Here is a 13,353-nt window from a genome sequence, read left to right on the forward strand (position 1 = left end):
AGCACAACCTAGTGGAAAGTCTAGGACGCAAACAGAGATATACACGAATCTGCCGATGTGACTTCAACATGTAACATTTTTCTGTCCTAACTCTTTTGTAACAACACAATTGTCAGACACATTTACCAATTGTTATATTATTCATAATAGTCGTTTTTGTTTTCTTTATTTATTACATATCGGGGTTGTCGAATAAACATATATGAAAAGACGGTGGTCATGTAACAGCACCATCAGCCAGGAAGTTGAGGTAGCTAGCCTAGCTATGTTATCCATTTTGCCATCATAATGGGATATTATAAGAACCTGCATATTGTATGAAAGCATGACTACTTTAAAGACCTCCGTCATTGCTCATAAAAACTTCTGCATCTAAATCAGGTAGCTTGTTAGCTAGATAGCTAGCCACTCAAGCTGGACATGAGAATGATGCAGTTTAGCTCGAGAAGCCTACTAGTAGGACTACTGTCTTTGTAGTAGTGCTGTGTTGCTGATGATTGTGGTATGGTTTGACAGTGTCAGGACAATTACAGAGCTAAATCCTGTGGTGTTATTAGACTGAATGGGCTAGTATGCCTTGGGAACACATAGCTTGCTTACGTTCTCACTTTATTCTGGTTTCCCTTAGTTACCATAGCCACAAAGTCAAAATTGGCTATATCTTAAAAATGCATAAAATATTTTTTTGGTTAGGCGTAAGGTTAGGTTTATCACTCACATTTTAAGAAGAGAAATTGTAGAAATAGATTTAGTTTAGACTTTGTGCCTGTGGTAACTAGTGACGACCCTTTATTCTCCACCCCTCCTGTTGGTTTGCTGTGGGAAGTATGCTGTGTCTGGAGAGAAGGATGCTGGGACTTGTAGCCTTCATAGGGGGTGACCTCCATGCTACGTCTGGGAGACTCCTGAGATGCACCTTGAAGTCTTCAGCAGTCCAACAGACTTCTGGCTCCACACACCACCTCCAGATGGCGTGGCTCTCCTCACAGGCACCTGTCTGTGGACACCATACCCCTAAACATAGGACAGGGCTGTATGGGCCTTTTACACACCCACAGCAGACACTGGGGAGTTCCCGTGGCCCCCTCTCCCTCTTTACCCAGAGGGCCGCCCTCTCCCAGGGACCCAACACCTCCACAGCCAATATCAGGCTGCAAACACGGCTGGTGGTCACCCTGCTGTTCGGCGGGGGTCTGCTTGGCACCTGGTGGTACGTGCGTAACGAGAAGCAGCAAAATCACCGAATGCAGCGTATAGAGCAGTTGAAAAAGGTGACCCTGGGCCAGGGAGACTTCAGCCTCCTTGACCACAGGGGGCACCGCAGGACCAAGAGAGACTTCCTGGGTAGCTGGGTGCTCCTCTACTTTGGCTTCACCCACTGCCCTGACATTTGCCCCGATGAGCTGGATAAGATATCTGCTGTGGTCAGCACTCTGGACAAGGACCCGTCTCTCCCTCCGGTCCAACCGCTGTTTGTGACGGTCGACCCGGAACGAGACGACGTGGCGGCCCTAGAGAGGTACGTGAAGGACTTCCACCCCCGGCTGATCGGCCTGACGGGTACCCCAGAGGAGGTGAAGGTGGCGGGGAAGGACTACAGGGTGTACGCCAGCGCTGGACCTAAGGATGAGGACGGGGACTATATAGTGGACCACACCATCCTCATCTACCTGGTCAACCCAGATGGACTGTTCCTGGACTATTACAACAGGATGAAGGATGACGTGCAGATTGCTGAGAGCATCAGGAACCATATGAAGAGCTACGTCAAACTCCCTGAGTGAATGACTGTAACCACGCCAACAAGACTATCAAAGACCTATAGTATGGTACATTTAGGCTGAACCCAAAGTCCAGATAACAATAATCCTCCATCAGAAATGAGGCCCTGTGTTGAATTATTCCCAGACCAGACTGAAGCACAACAATATGGACGCTTCACCGAGGCTATGCTGATTCTGTGTGTGCAATAAATTGTTTTTGTCTGACACTGAGAATTACCTGGATATGAAATTATCTTTATACTAGTCTTTAGTGAAGGGCCCTGGTCATTAGTAGGTGTTACAATATTGAAAGTGTCTTCATATAATCTTAGTAAAATCCACACGCTCATGTTTTGTTTTATACACATTTTTGGCCAGAGTAAAACAAGTATTTTCCCTTACAAACCAGTTAAACAATTTCCCAATTTAGGTTATATTCTCTTGAATGAAAGTAGAAAAAGGATTAAGGTTTTCTTAAAAGCTCTCTCATCTGATATAGAAAACGTATGTCATGACAAACATTGGGAAAAGGGTGATATTCTTAGGGTTAGTCAATTAACACTACCAACACACCCTGAGTGCGACATTTGGTAAATATCTTGTGTAGATGCAGTTGAAAGAGATAAAAAGAGCTTCTTTCTCTTGAGATAACCAGAGGAATACACAGACATACAGAGACACCAAAGATCAAACAATAGACAGGAGGTTTAAATTAAATAAGAGCAAGTACGTGAGTGAGCGAGAGAATGGGTGCAGCCAGGTCATGATGATAGAGCAGGTCAGTACTAGTGGTCCGGTAGGCACAAGTGGCGTCACACACAGGAGTGTGTACCACGTTTCAGAGTAATGTTCGGGTGTGTAAGTCCCCTGTAGCTCAGTTGGTAGAGCATGGCGCTTGCATCGTTTCCCACGGGGGGCCAGTATGAAAATGTATGCACTCACTAACTGTAAGTTGTTCTGGATAAGAGCGTCTGCTAAATGACTAAAAATTTTAAAAAATGTAAAAATGTAGTCCCCACTGAGTAGGAGGCAAGAGCTCACACACACATGATCAGGTTCAGGAGATGAATGGGTCTGGGTCATATAGGGTCTGAGGTTGCTGCTGATGCAAGGGCATTCTTGAATCGTTGGTTGGCCCTGTGTTTGCTGAGCAGAGTGAGTCCCATGGTGTCAATGCTTTCCTCGAGACCCTCACTCCTGTCGATCTCCACTGTGTAGTCATTGGCCTGGAGAGGAGATAGCATGATAACCTCAACCTGATAACACAGTGTCCTAATGGTAGAGTAATGGAGTTACTATAGACAAATACATATTGTACTAGAAGCTATCAAACTAATTTGTCATACAATAAAATCAAGTATCTCTAAATATCAAGTGTTCAGTTCATTGTCAAGACTATAAACTCCAGACAGTGGCTGATTACACTTGATTAGATTGTGGTGTTGATTACATTGTGGTGTATTAAATTCATTCAATCACACACACACACACTCACCAGCTGAAGGGAAGCCAGCATGTACTTGCAGGCCTCGAAGTTGTCCATGCCATGGACTACAGAGGCGAAGGTCCTCCTCTGGCCCACACTGCTCAACGCTGCTACGATCCTGTCCCCATAGTCATGGATGTCAAAGGTAGGACGCTCCTCCTACAGAGACATGGGGTCAGGAGTGTCAGGAGGTTTAGCCAACAGATCACACATCATGCCACACTAGAAATCACCAAAAGGGTGAACAATGATAATATAATATTTGATTAGAATAGATCCTTTGTCCATTTTTTCAATGAAAATTGGTTAATCTACAGCGAAATGTCTGGAAAGTATATAATTGAATCTTACCTGATAGGTGAGCTCCGGTCGTATTTTGTCCTCCCATTCCTTCACTCTTTTCGACAGCGCTGTCTCCTGGGCATAACCCTGGGAATTCACCAGGAACTGCTCCTGAAATATGAAAGAAGTGGGGGGAACATCAGGAACATCAGTGGCTAGCTACACAGAACCCTCTAGTATTCCTCGCTGGAACATGACCCAGAAAGACTGGGGCATTGAGACACGTACCACACTCTTCTTCACCAGGTCTTCGTAACTCAGTCCGTCCATGTCTGCCCCTGGCAGCAACAGAAACATTGTAAACATACTATCTTTGCCTATGATTGCCTACAGTGTCTTAAAACATTCTGAATGGTCCACAATGTGTTTTTTAAATCTGTGTTTTTTATTGTCAAGTAACATATCATTGTGGAGTGACACTAATACATTAGTCTAACTCTACAGTCAGTCAATGGACATAGACACACAGTCGAGACCTGATGGCTTGGTTTACACCTTGCCTTAAAATGTGTGCAGTTAATAGCAGGTGTGGATGTGGTCTGAGAGATAGAAAGACAGACAGGACAGTGTCTACCTGGTATGAAGTCAGCCGGGGCTTCATCAGTCAAAGGGTCATGTTCGTTGTCAGAGAGGTCATCGTGCAGGCCTAGCGGGTCGTGGTGTCTGAGGCCCTCTGACTCCTCCTCCTCTTCTCTCTCGTCCAGTTGCAGGTACGTCCTTCTCAGCTCCTCATCAGACACAAACACACCCTGTCAGGGCAAAAGGCTGTATGTTCAGTACATACTCATACACACTCAACACTAAAAACAGCAACAAATGCTCCTTGCAGCATGACCCATAGCAGTACACACATACCGTTTTTCTAAGAATCCTTTTCCGGGTCTTCAGCTTGTCTTTCATTTTACTCATATAGATGTAGTTCAAGTCTGTAAAAGAAACACCACTTGCTGTAAGCGCCATATAATCGCAGGTCCAAAAGATAACTCCTCTATCTCCTGACATTTAGTTATGAGATCCACCATTACCTGTATACGTGGGTCCATTCTTTAGCCTTGGTTCAGGGGGGTCATCTGCAACAAGAGGAGGCATTTGTCAGGTATATACCATCCTATTTAGTCTTCATAGACACACCAACACACGCGTTTACACACAACTTACAGGTGCCAGTGTACCAGGTCCAGAAGTCCTGCAGCGCAGAGGGGCCTTTCCTTTTCCTCTTCCCAGAATCATCAAGACCTGGAGGAACCTTATAACATTTTCCTATGGCGAAAGAACACACACATTTAACACAGGCAGGCCCCCTCATAGAAAATAGACTGTGATACTCTCAGTGAGTAAGAATCTTATCGATAGGAAAGGGTTCTCACCTGTTTTCAGAGGCTTGTCCTCTCCGACTGTATCATAAAGGTCATGTAACCTCCATATGTTTGCCTGCATCACAACAATCATCACATCAAAGACAAAAAACAACGAACGTATTAGAATAGTTATTTTCCATCTCTAAATGTGTGGTGGTTTATCCATCGTGGTTGTGATGGGTAACCGTACCGTCTGAGCCCTCTCCTCCTCCATCCTCTGTTTGTCCTGCTCCTCCTCAGAGAGCTGCTGGACTCCTTTCCTCTCCCTCAACATCCTCCCTTCACTGGGGGCCTGGGAGAGAACAAGTTAGAACACACTGATACAAGACATAAATAAATCCAACCCAACACATGGTGATACAAATCTTACACAATTCAACACAAGGCCCCATAAAAGGGGTTACTAGCTGTAATGGAACTAGGCATGTATGATACCTACGGTTCCTCTGTATGTATGTATGCATGCCTGTGTGTGTGTGTGTGTGTGTGAGATTTCTACGTTCCTACCCGGTGTCTGTCAATATGTTCCTCAGGTCCCTGGTCCATCTCCATCCCGTTGTCCTCCAGGGGCAGGAAGTTCTCCGCACCGGCATCACCACCATCCTCCCCAGCAACGCCCGCCCCGGCATCCCCTGCTGCAAGCTCTGCATCACCTGGACACAACAACAATAAGGATGTCAGCACCCAGCCTTAGCTTAGAAATATACATTAAAGAACCGTATATTCCATTTGAGCTGGTCCTGGCAACATGGTATGGGATTTAGTGCTCTGTTGAGATTGTTGGAGGCTAATCACATCACAAACACTCCCAGCCCACTCACAGAGAAACCAACTCCATGATTCGTTTTCTATGATCAGTTGGCTGTTTTGGCTTGACTACAGTTGTGTAGTGTATAGACCTAGACACAGTCATTTACATCTGTCGATATACTGTATCCATATCTATATGCCTCTCTACCTTGGTGCTCGAACAGGGTGACTGGGGCCAGGGGTGCGTCAGACAGGGCGTCCCTGAGGAAGTGGGACTGAGAGGAGGCCAGGAAGAGGCGGATGATACCGAGGGCGTCCGGAGTGAACGTGTTCATCCTGAAGTCCTTACAGCTGCCCAGCACCTCTCCCTTCAGACTGCAGCCAGCACATACACACAGGGCACACACAAACATTGATATGACAGCCCTCTACAGAAATTAGTTCCATCAAAAAGTAAGGCAGCTACAAATGGCAAGGCTTACAATGTTTCATAGTTGTTACGTACCGTAATTTTCGGACTATAAGCCGCGCCTTTTTCCCATTTTTCGACCCTGCGGCTTATATAACGGTGCGGCTAATCTATGGATTTTTACAGCTAACGGCCACTAGAAGACCTCCTAAATCTATGGATTTTACAGGTTACAGTCCACCAACTTTAACTCTATGGGCTCTATGACCGGTCCGCGCCCCCCACCTTTAAGCGGCGGGCTCCAGCAGGAAAAGCTGGAGGCCGGAAAAGAGTGAGACAGGTAGCGCGCAAAAGTAAAAGTGGAACCGAGAGTGGTACGAGAGACAGAACGAGAGACAGAACGAGAGCAAGACAGACAGACATTACGAGAGCGAGACAGTTTGTCTCTTTCCCGACAATCCCCTCTGTGCACGAACCCTTACATATGGTAATTAAACATTAAAACACCTGCGGCTTATAGTCCAGTGCGGCTTATATATGTACACATCATTCAATATCATTCAATTTAGCTGCTGCGGCTTATACTCCGGTGCGCCTTATAGTGCGGAAAATACGGTAGTTATTCTACAGAAGAGTTCATCATGTTGAAGGCAGTTTAGGCCGTGGACTTGGCACCCACCTGATGAGAAGCAGCTTCTGTTTCTCAAACGCCTCAGGAGGAATCAGAGACTCAGGGGGAAGAGGGGCCACGTCCACATTCTAAGGAACACACAGGACAATAATTTACACAGATAGAATCCTGGACACACACACACACACAAATCAGTTAGTCTGATTGAAACACCAATCAATATATTGTACATTCTGGAGGGGCATTTATAAAGGGTTAAATGTTTCCAGAGGGGGACACTCACCATGTTGGTCTCATTCTTCATCTCTGACTTCAGTGAGACATCTGTTGTATCCTGGTCTAAGGAGTCAAACTGGAGAAACAGCAAACATCAGTAAAATCCAGCGATAACAGTGTTGGGCCGGAACTAAAGCCTGCTAAACACACCCTATGGCACTCTTTGGCAAGGGTTTCCTAGCCCAACTGACACCGCCCCCAGCTCCACTCTCTTACCCCGCCGTCATCATTAGCATTGTTGGATGAGGCCCCATCCAGGTCATCCTCTCCAGATGTCACTGCTCGTTTATCTTTCCTGAAAATGACAGGTACAAATCAATGGGAAATGAAGTGAGGAAGTAGAGCACCATAAAGACTGGTGGCTTGAGTGGTGCTGTGTGTTCACAGGGAGCGAGGCAGGGTACAGTGCCTTCCGAAAGTATTCATACCCCTTGACTTATTCCACATTGTGTTGTGCAACAGCCAGAATTCAAAATTGATTACATCTGGGGGGGTTATCCCTCACCCATCGACACACAATACCCCATAATGACAAAGTCAAAACATGTTTTTAGACATTTTTGAAAATGAAATACAGAAATATCTCATTTACATAAGTATTCACACCCCAGAGTCAATACATGTTAGAATCTCCTTCGGCAGCGATTACAGCTGTGAGTCTTTCTGGGTAAGTCTCTAAGAGCTTTGCACACCTGGATTGTACAATATTTTCACATTATTCTTTTTTAAATTCTTCAAGCATTATCAAGTTGGTGTTGATCATTGCTAGACAGCCATTTTCAGGTCTTGCCATAGATTTTCAAGCCAATTTTTGTCAACTATAACTAGGCCAACGCTTTGTATTCAAGACATAAAGTTAATTTCTTTGACATATTTGTTTGCAGTTTTACTTTAGTGCCTTATTGCAAACAGGATGCATGTTTTGGAATATTTATATTTTGTACAGGCTTCCTTCTTTTCACTGTCTTCCTGTGTTTGAAATTCACTGCTCGACTGAGGGACCTTACAGATAATTGTATGAGTGTGGTACAGAGATGAGGTAGTAATTCAAAAATCATGTTAAGCACATTTTTACTCCTGAACTTATTTAGGCTTGCCATAACAAATGGGTTGAATACTTATTGACTCAAGACATTTCAGCTTTTAATTTCTTATTAATTTGTAAAAATGTCTAAAAACATTCCACTTTGACGTTATGGGGTATTGTGTGTAGGCCAGTGATACAAAATCTCAATTTAATACATTTTAAATTCAGGCTATAACACAACAACATGTGGAAAAAGTCAAGGGGTGTGAATACTTTCTGAAGGCACTGTACTTACTTCTTGTTTCTGTCGTTGATGTAGTCCAGAGTTTGGTACACCAGGTTGTACAGATGCTCCACCTGAATCAAACAATAATACATTATAATAAAGTGTTTCCCTTATATTCATTTAGCAGTAGCGGGCTGCTAAATCGTTGCCGCTCCACAACAAATACGATAAAAAAATGATATATGATTTTGTTTTGAAAATAATTTGAGGGATGGAAAAACTTTTCAGTGTATACTTAAACCACTAATGCCAGATATAAAGTGTGTAGAAAAGATCATGGCGCAATATATTTTTAAATAAGATCATCTTTGAGAACTAACAATCACCAAAATAAAAACTAGACATTGGGGGAGAATCTAAAATGTTAAAAATGTCATGGCATGGAGCCCCCATTGATTTTGTTATAACGTTTGAGTCACTCAGATAGCATAGGAACATGGCATAAGCCATGGCAAAATGTGTAGAATTGCAGGAAATTTGCTTTGAAACTGCAATTTCTCTCAGCCCCATGGCAAAATGTAGAAGAATTGGAGGATATTAGCTTTAAAACTGAATTTCTCTCTCAGCCAGTCAGCCCCTTGACAAGAAATGTGTAGAATTGCAGGAAACAAGTTTTAAAACTGTAAAATTCTCTCCGCCCCATTTCGAGGGCCTCTAAAAAATGTTGGTCGGAGACGGCGCCGTTGGCCACGCCCGCTACCACGACACCCCCACTTTGCTGAAACAAATCCTAGGGGAAACACTAATAATAACACATTTGATCTGTAACATGCTTTTCAAAAACTCAAGGTGCTAACAATACCAATATCGTAGTTATACCACAGTTGAAATAAAATGAATAGGCTTGGATCACAGTTACTTTTGGACAACAAGTCAGGAATATTATATGAAACCAGCCTATGATGTTCTTCTTTTCTACCAAGCAACTTCTCACCTTCTTGCTGTAAATGCATGCTGAGCCTTGGATGAGCAGCGCTGCCTCTGCAAAGTTCAGAGTGGTTTTGCCCCCATCGAAGGAGATGCACATCTCATCCAACTGCCAGACCATAGAGACAATATGACAGTGGTAAATGCAGTGTATATCAATGTGTAAGAGGAAAAGCTTTCTGAACAGTCTACTCCAGCCTTAGTCTGTGTGATTTTCAAACCAGTTGGTGACTCCATTGATTAATTCAAGGCTGTGTGTTGACACACAACAATGTTGTTAATACAGTTCTTGAAGTCTATTTTGTTTCCATGATTTACCCCATAATGCATGCCACGGGCTCATTCCTACCTCCTCCAGATAATCTGCCAACTCCGAGGCCACATCAATGTCCCAGTTTTTCGTGAGCTCCCGGATAGGCTGCAACAAATGGGCGAATCGAGTCTCCACTGTGTCCATGGTTCCACTTAAAATGAGAGATCATCAAATCATGTCAGATTTGAATCAGTGTGATTTTTTGAAAAGCTAACACTATATTCAGTAGCTATCTACAAAATAGATTGGTTGACATTTAGCTATCTAGCTAGAGAACGTTAAAGTTCACAGATGAAAATTATATTTGGTTTATATAGTCGCTAACGTTACTAGTAGTACTGTATACACCATTACTGTAACGTTAGCTAGCTAGCCAGCTACCAAAATGTTTCAACACAGACATACATTAAATGCTATATGTGGCTATTACACTCACCAAATTATTTCCAATCACTGTAGGCGTTGATTCACAAAATACGAAGGTGACCCAAATATTTAATATTTGTTGATCAACTTTAGAGCCCTTTCAAAAGAACCGCGCGTCCACCATTTTTATTTATTTATTTTATTTTTAGCGCGAGATTTTCTTATTCGCCGACTGTTTCCTCTCTGACGTTAGCGTCAACAGAGCTAGGGCTTATCTGCTTTGCTGCCATCTACTGACAGGAGTACCACTAAAAAATAGCATGAACCCTTCTCACCGAAAGATGGAGCACTTGGATTTTATATTTACAAGCCATCATTGAATAAATGTGATGACGTTCGACGCTTGTGGCCAGTTAGGCTGCGTTTAAACAGACAGCTCAAATCTGATATAATGCCTTATCAGATCAGATATTTTGTCAATAATTTGACAAATATTTATATCAGAATGTGGCTGCCTGTGTAAACGCAGCCTTAGTTATCGTTTGGAAATCAAACGAGCACCTGTGTGTCATATCAACGCTTTTGATTTTTTATTAAAATACCAAAACATCAACTAATATCAGCAATGCAACATTTCGTTTTATGCACCATTTCTCCAGTTGGTGTATACATTTTCCACTTTTATTGCATATAGGCCTAATTCACACAACGTTATTTGACTTTGCCTCTAGTTTATATGCTCTGTAAGCCATGCATCAAAAGCATTTAATTTGGTTTAGTTTTTAACCAGTGGTGGGGAAACAATTCTGAAAATATAGTTTAGGCCTACTTCACACTGCAAGAAGTTTTAAGCAACTAAAGTTACTTTAAAAAGGTAGGCTACACTACATTCAAACTACTTCGTGAAAAATTCTCATATTTAAACATGAAATGTCATAGACTACAAATTTCAAGAACAGATAACTCTGGAGTCAGCTGTTCACAGAATGTGTAATTTAGCCTATTACAAAACATGTTTCAAGTGAGAATTAGGCAGGTCTGATGCCGAAAAAGTAAGACAATTCTTGCTTCTTCACCCATATTTTATTTTTGCAAAAAAAAGTATTGTGTAGTTCCATTAGTTATCTACACCGCTACATGGCAAAAAAGTAGGCTAATTAACTACTGAAAAAAATACTAAGATTAGAATTTAGTTCAACTACCAACAAGTGACTGCAAAATGTAGTGAAATTACTAGTTGAAATAGGCTACTTGTAGTTCGCTAATCGCTACTCCCCAATACTGTTAACCCTTGCCTGGAAACCCGATGTTGAATTGCATTGAATTCTACGTCGGGCAGAAAATAGTGTTTGAACCCATACTTCTGTACATAGCACAGAGAGTGGATAATGCCACCCATAACCTTTTTCAACTGCTTGCTATAGGGACCACCAACATACCCCCAGGTGATAGTGATAGGCTAGACTATGATGCCCATGCATTGTCCACAGAAGCATAATATTCACTGCTCAAAAAAATTAAGGGAACACTTAAACAACACATCCTAGATCTGAATGAATGAAATAATCTTATTAAAAAAAAATTCTTTACATAGTTGAATGTGCTGACAACAAAATCACACAAAAATTATCAATGGAAATCAAAATTATCAACCCATGGAGGTCTGGATTTGGAGTCACCCTCAAAATTAAAGTGGAAAACCACACTACAGGCTGATCCAACTTTGATGTAATGTCCTTAAAACAAGTCAAAATGAGGCTCAGTAGTGTGTGTGGCCTCTACGTGCCTGTATGACCTCCCTACAACGCCTGGGCATGCTCCTGATGAGGTGGCGGATGGTCTCCTGAGGGATCTCCTCCCAGACCTGGACTAAAGCATCCGCCAACTCCTGGACAGTCTGTGGTGCAACGTGGCGTTGGTGGATGGAGCGAGACATGATGTCCCAGATGTGCTCAATTGGATTCAGGTCTGGGGAACGGGCAGGCCAGTCCATAGCATCAATGCCTTCCTCTTGCAGGAACTGCTGACACACTCCAGCCACATGAGGTCTAGCATTGTCTTGCATTAGGAGGAACCCAGGGCCAACCGCACCAGCATATGGTCTCACAAGGGGTCTGAGGATCTCATCTCGGTACCTAATGGCAGTCAGGCTACCTCTGGCGAGCACATGGAGGGCTGTGCGGCCCCCCAAAGAAATGCCACCCCACACCATGACTGACCCACCGCCAAACCGGTCATGCTGGAGGATGTTGCAGGCAGCAGAACGTTCTCCACGGCGTCTCCAGAATGTCACGTCTGTCACATGTGCTCAGTGTGAACCTGCTTTCATCTGTGAAGAGCACAGGGCGCCAGTGGCGAATTTGCCAATCTTGGTGTTCTCTGGCAAATGCCAAACGTACTGATAATAATAATAATAAATAATATGCCATTTAGCAGACGCTTTTATCCAAAGCGACTTACAGTCATGCGTGCATACATTTTTTCTTTTTGTGTATGGGTGGTCCCGGGGTTCGAACCCACTACCTTGGCGTTACAAGCGCCGTGCTCTACCAGCTGAGCTACAGAGGACCACAGTACTGCACAGTGTTGGGCTGTAAGCACAACCCCCACCTGTGGACGTCGGGCCCTCATACCACCCTCATGGAGTCTGTTTCTGACCGTTTGAGCAGACACATGCACATTTGAGGCCTGCTGGAGGTCATTTTGCAGGGCTCTGGCAGTGCTCCTCCTGCTCCTCCTTGCACAAAGGCGGAGGTAGTGGTCCTGCTACTGGGTTGTTGCCCTCCTACGGCCTCCTCCAAGTCTCCTGATGTACTGGCCTGTCTCCTGGTAGCGCCTCCATGCTCTGGACACTGCGCTGACAGACACAGCAAACCTTCTTGCCACAGCTCGCATTGATGTGCCATCCTGGATGAGCTGCACTACCTGAGCCACTTGTGTGGGTTGTAGACTCCGTCTCATGCTACCACTAGAGTGAAAGCACCGCCAGCATTCAAAAGTGACCAAAACATCAGCCAGGAAGCATAGGAACTGAGAAGTGGTCTGTGGTCACCACCTGCAGAACCACTTCTTTATTGGGGGTGTCTTGCTAATTGTCTATAATTTCCACCTGTTGTCTATTCCATTTGCACAACAGCATGTAATAATAATAATAATATGCCATTTAGCAGACGCTTTCGACTTACAGTCATGCGTGCATACATTTTTGTGTATGGGTGGTCCCGGGGATCGAACCCACTACCTTGGCGTTACAAGCGCCGTGCTCTACCAGCTGAGCTACAGAGGACCACATGTGAAATTTATTGTCAATCAGTGTTGCTTCCTAAGTGGACAGTTTGATTTCACAGAAGTGTGATTAACTTGGAGTTACATTGTGTTGTTTAAGTGTTCCCTTTATTTTTTTGAGCAGTGTATTTTCT

The 13,353-nt window shown here is 43.7% G+C and overlaps 2 protein-coding genes across 3 annotated transcripts; one reads left to right on the forward strand and one right to left on the reverse strand.

Annotated features, from left to right (window-relative positions):
* Window positions 1-227: 227 nt before the first annotated feature.
* On the forward strand, window positions 228-2,698 carry LOC121543595 (protein SCO2 homolog, mitochondrial-like). The gene is made up of 2 exons (XM_045215718.1): window positions 228-250; window positions 827-2,698. The coding sequence occupies exon 2, from the start codon at window positions 828-830 to the stop codon at window positions 1,782-1,784; it is 957 nt and encodes a 318-aa protein (XP_045071653.1). The 5' UTR covers window positions 228-250; window position 827; the 3' UTR covers window positions 1,785-2,698.
* Window positions 2,699-2,701: 3 nt separating this feature from the next.
* LOC121543594 (condensin-2 complex subunit H2) lies at window positions 2,702-10,155 on the reverse strand. Of its 2 annotated transcripts, none has more exons than XM_041853603.2 (19): window positions 10,005-10,155; window positions 9,605-9,719; window positions 9,263-9,364; window positions 8,338-8,399; window positions 7,232-7,310; window positions 7,023-7,091; window positions 6,788-6,867; window positions 5,908-6,074; window positions 5,457-5,602; window positions 5,140-5,241; window positions 4,959-5,022; window positions 4,750-4,851; window positions 4,617-4,661; window positions 4,447-4,517; window positions 4,166-4,340; window positions 3,820-3,863; window positions 3,601-3,702; window positions 3,259-3,408; window positions 2,702-2,989 (listed from the first exon to the last, which is right to left on the reverse strand). In XM_041853603.2, exons 2-19 carry the CDS (start codon window positions 9,710-9,712, stop codon window positions 2,843-2,845), a joined length of 1,815 nt encoding a protein of 604 aa, XP_041709537.1. In that variant the 5' UTR covers window positions 9,713-9,719; window positions 10,005-10,155; the 3' UTR covers window positions 2,702-2,842. The 2 variants fall into 2 exon arrangements, with proteins under 2 accessions (XP_041709537.1, XP_041709536.1); XM_041853602.2 differs by having other exon boundaries at window positions 3,820-3,869; window positions 10,005-10,154.
* Window positions 10,156-13,353: the final 3,198 nt, after the last annotated feature.

Source organism: Coregonus clupeaformis, unplaced genomic scaffold, assembly GCF_020615455.1.
Source record: "Coregonus clupeaformis isolate EN_2021a unplaced genomic scaffold, ASM2061545v1 scaf0501, whole genome shotgun sequence".
NCBI classification, from domain to species: Eukaryota; Metazoa; Chordata; class Actinopteri; order Salmoniformes; family Salmonidae; genus Coregonus; species Coregonus clupeaformis.

What these genes read in the sequence shown, in the direction of transcription:
- LOC121543595 (XM_045215718.1), top strand. Translation starts at nt 828, where the DNA reads ATGCTGTGTCTGGAGAGAAGGATGCTGGGACTTGTAGCCTTCATAGGG.
- LOC121543594 (XM_041853602.2), bottom strand. Translation starts at nt 9,712, where the DNA reads ATGGACACAGTGGAGACTCGATTCGCCCATTTGTTGCAGCCTATCCGG. An exon ending in CATGCATTTACAGCAAGAAG is followed by an intron (nt 8,400 to 9,262) that starts GTGAGAAGTTGC and finishes TGTTTGATTCAG; the next exon opens with GTGGAGCATCTGTACAACCT. An exon ending in CACCCTGTTCGAGCACCAAG is followed by an intron (nt 5,603 to 5,907) that starts GTAGAGAGGCAT and finishes TGTTGTGTCCAG; the next exon opens with GTGATGCAGAGCTTGCAGCA.